General features: G+C 38.5%; 1 protein-coding gene across 5 annotated transcripts in view; it reads left to right on the forward strand.

Annotated features, from left to right (window-relative positions):
- GLS (glutaminase) overlaps positions 1-3,797 on the forward strand; it is a 57,383-nt gene extending 53,586 nt beyond the window's left edge. For all 5 annotated transcript variants that reach the window (XM_062578492.1, XM_062578491.1, XM_062578495.1 and 2 more), the window contains 2 exons: positions 122-185; positions 547-3,797. In XM_062578492.1, coding sequence (XP_062434476.1) covers positions 122-185; positions 547-703 — 221 coding nt within the window. In that variant the 3' untranslated portion in view covers positions 704-3,797. The remainder of the gene's footprint in view (positions 1-121; positions 186-546) is intronic.
- Positions 3,798-4,555: the final 758 nt, after the last annotated feature.

Raw genomic sequence — 4,555 nt, forward strand, 5'->3', positions numbered from 1 at the left:
TTTTAATTTTGTTTGTATATGTGTGTGTATATACATATATACACACCTTTAAGATATGTTATTTTTCTATTTATATAAGATACGTTATTTTTCTATTTATATAATCCTGCTTTTCTTACAGGACATGTGGATGTTGTTAAATTTTTACTGGAAGCATGCAAAGTGAATCCTTTTCCCAAAGACAGGTAGGTGTTTGTATTGCTGCCTTGAAGGAGAGATGCTCTATTAGCCAATTACATAAGAAGAAATAATCATTAAATGGTAGTGGAATTTTTTAAGTGAGGGTCCTGAAGCAGAAGGAACAGAATCCCGCTTGTTCTCTGTAGACTCTGCAGAGAACACGGAAATAAAAAATGGTGAAGCCCTTATAATCATTATTTAAAAGGTTGTGCTCGGTTGACAAAGTATTTTCATAGTTACTGATGTTAGTGTGGTGTGTTGTGTGGACATCAATATTATTAGAATATGTAGAGAATCAGATTTTTTTGGTGCTTTCAGCTCCATACTTGCATGCTGATCTTAAAAATACTGTGTTCCTTCCTGTAGGTGGAATAACACTCCTATGGATGAAGCTTTACATTTCGGACACCATGACGTATTCAAAATTCTTCAAGAGTATCAGGTCCAATACACGCCGTCGGAAGACTCCAACAATGGGAAGGAGAACCGAACGGTTCATAAAAATCTAGATGGCTTACTATAATCATGCTCAGCTAGATCCTAAGAATCAAATCACTTACTATTTAATTGTGGTATACATAAGTAATGAAGAGCGTGTGTGTTTCTATCTGATAGTGGTATATATTTTACAGAAGTCTGTTACTTCAGTGTTATGTTACAGGAGTTTCTATACGCACAGGACAAATCCAATCTCAAAAAAACAAAACCAAGTAAGAATCTCCCTCCATAATGTGAGCAATATTACCTCATGCTGCATATAATTGATGTATAAAAACATTTAGCTGTTGTTGGCTTTACTGTGCACTACTTAATTTATTTTTGTGTTCTGTGTGAACTCTAGTCTGTGGTCACAAATTTTCTGCTGAATTTTTGTTTCTAGAGCCCTATGTTTCCTGTATGGCCAAGATGAGCCGGAGTACTGTCAGGTCTAAGTGTTGGTGAGGTTTTTTGAGAGCTGAGGATGCTGAGGTAGATGTAGGCTGGGTGTGTTAAGCAAGGATCTGCACTTAGCTTTATATATATATAAATATTCCACACAACCTTGTTTACATAATATAAATATTAAAAGAATATATTGGTGACGGCTTGTCCTTAGAGAGTCCTGTCAGGGAATCCGTTTTCAGGTTTGCTCGACCAAATGACAGAGAGGAGCGTTGACTTGTAACATCTAACGGTGTCTGGTGTCCTTTTTGAGATGGTTTTTCAGATCCGTTTGCCTAGTTCCCCCCGCCCCCACGTCGGCTGCTAGCGTGCGCCCACCTCCACGGGGAAGGCGGGCGCCTCTGCTCCGCACTGCTGGGCTCCCTGCAGGCACCTTCGCGCTGCAGCGGGCCTTGGCGAGCTTTGTTCTCGGCAGTTACACCAGGAGTCAGGGAGGGGAATGCAAGTATGTGAAAGGTAAAGTACTAAACCAAATACTGTATGTAGATCTGATTTAATTTAGGCTGGTAAAAAGGAACGTGAATGAAGCGAAACAGCTTTAAGGAGCATAGAGCCAATCAAAAGCATGAGCAGAGCAGGAGATAAGCCAAATTTGGGGTCTGTTCTCTTGCACTAGGATCAACCAAGGAGCACTTACATCGGTGGAATTATACTGGTGTAAAACAGGAGCAGCAGTTCAGCAGTAGGAGCATAATTCAGTGATTCCTTTAGCAGTGAACTGTGGCTGCTAATGCCAGCATGGCTTGTGCCATGCCATGGGAAATAGTTGCAGGTGTTTGTTGTTAGCAGAATTACTATGTTATGCCAGTTCCCTAGCCCTTGTGTAACTGTTCTTATCAGTGATGTTGCACAAAACCTCAAAAATAAGCATTTAAACTTGAGAGTTTGATGTCATGCAGCACCTGGAAAAGGAAATTATGCTTGAGAATTGTATATATGGCTGTTTGTATCCTAACACATAGGGTGCAAGTCCTTAATAGGTCTTGCAGTTCAGATTCTCTGGGTGTAGGCACCAAAACCCTCCTGAAATAATGGCTAAACTCTCTCTAGAATGGTGCAAGCACTTTACACAAATCATCTGAACCACATTATCCTTCTTTTGCAAATGGGGAAACTGAGGGATAAAGAGGCGTAATTTCCCCAGAATGACCCGGCAGGTCAGTACAGTTCGGAGTTCCTGTACAGTCCTCTCGTCAGTTTGCCATACTGCCTCCTACAGGGAGGAGAAATCAAACGGAGAAGTGCTTGAGGGTCACCACAAGTAATGACTGGTTTCATGACGGTATCTTGGAAGAGTCTGAAAGTCTAAAGCCCTGAAATCACATTTCCAAGTTTGCCAGCATGGTTATCAAACACTTCTCCAGAATCCCGCTGCTGTTAAGCTGCTTCTTTTGCTGAAGATCAGCTATTTTTCTGAAGACTTAGAATCTTTTGACTGGTTTTCACGTCCTGTGACACTGCCATCTTAACTCTGATCAAGAACTAGATGAAATGGCCTTTGGCTCCTCATTTGGCCAGACTGGTCACTGTTGAGTAGAACAAGGCCTTTTTTCTCCTGCACCCTAAACTAAATCCCAACTTGTTTTCTCTGGCAAGATCCAACAAAATTAGGAGGAGTCAAGTCTTTCAGATGGACTGTAGTTTAGTATTCTCTATCTCAATGCTAATCTGATTTTTGTCCATGGTTTTTCTATGAAAGCTTATCCTTTAGCTTTTCAGAAAAATATCTGATTTACTTTTATTTAACTAAATCTACATTGCTCAAACTCACATTTTAAAAAGGTATATTATATGCACACGTGCACACACATATATACACACACAGATATATTTAAAAAGAAAAAACACACACAAAGAAGACATTTAGGCATTTTAACTGAGTAACAAAGATCATGGTTGTCCCTGAACTTAGTGCTTTTCTGAATTATACTGAGTGCTTTTGGCCAGAGTCTTAGCTTCAGTGCATTTCTGCTGGTAATTAGTTTTAGTATTTTCTCATTATGAGACGATGCATCACTTTGTAATGCATTAGTGTCCAATTTAGTGCAGTTTAGACATGGAGTTACTTACATGCAGTACATTGGTTTGCCTGTTCATCTTTCATGACACTGACATGTAGATTTAAATTAAATAGCTTTTGGTTATCTCATCAAATGCTGACTTCCTACTTCCTTACACTCCAAAGAGGATTCCCCCCACTCCTTTGTTTTAATGTCATGTATGTGCTTCTGTATCACAAATTAAAATGGTTAAGCTAACTTAATGCTTTGTACACAAAAATATTGTGCTAGTCTTAGCATTAATTAGCCTATCTTTGTGAACAAAATGTGTTGTACCAGTTTTTGTGTTTTTTTTTTTTTTTTTGTGGGGGGGGTGTTATTTTTTGGTTTTGGGGTTTTTTTTTTTTTTTTTTTTTTTTGCTTCAGAGCTGGACTATCAGTGACCGTACTTACTGGCAGCGTACTTCTGGTCATTGTAACTAGTTGGGCTGATCTTGACTTCTAGATTCTGTATGTGGGGAATAGACAGTGATGAATGTATTTCTAGCAGTTTCCCATGAATGAATCTAAAATTTGAGCTGTACTGGTTCTAAAAATGAAAGTAAGTTATTTATTTTAAGAAATGCAGTCCAGATGGTGTTGCTTTTTACAGCATAATAAACGAGAATCAAAGAAGGTGGTGGTGGTGCTTTCTGTTATCTCTGTGACTGCAACTCAAATAAGCATTGTTAGCTTCAGTCCTGGGGAAGGCTGTCCCAGAAAACCTACTCTGTTCATTTCCATTTCCATTCTGCAGTGCCTGCAGGAAATCAGAATGAGTTTATATGATCTAGCTTTTTAAAAATAGGCTTTTAGAACCATGTCCTTTCACTGACTGCTTTTTATTTGGCCATATTCCCTCAGTGGGATGGCTCCATCTTTCTCTTGCCTACTTGCTCTTTACTCCTATCCATCATTTCACCAACAGGTTTTTCCTTTTATTATTCTCCTGCCTGTGTAAAGTAGTACAAAAGCCTGAATAATTAAGACAAGGGATCATGTCACTTAACAGCCATGGAGAAAAATGATACAACAGTGGTCAGTTTGACAGACTCAGCTGACTAGAGTTAAGCTCTAGTAATTATTTTCCTGTTTAACTCACATTAGAGGTAAGAGTTGGGTCTAATTAAATATAAATTGAAAAATCCATAGTGATGTGAAATATGCAATAATAAAATTGTTTTAACAGCCTCTTCTCTGAAGCCATATTCTGAGAACTGCCATGCAGACTGATTTGCTACAATGCAATGGATTAAAAACTTTTCTATTGCCCTAAGTTGGAGAGAAAACTGCTTAGTTGCACAAACAAGTTTAAATTGAATTATGAAGTAAACTTAAAAGATGCATGATCTTTAATAACAGTAATAACCAAAACACAAGGGGAAGGACAAAAG

The sequence above is a fragment of the Rhea pennata genome, chromosome 6 (assembly GCF_028389875.1).
Source record: "Rhea pennata isolate bPtePen1 chromosome 6, bPtePen1.pri, whole genome shotgun sequence".
In the NCBI taxonomy this organism is placed as follows: Eukaryota; Metazoa; Chordata; class Aves; order Rheiformes; family Rheidae; genus Rhea; species Rhea pennata.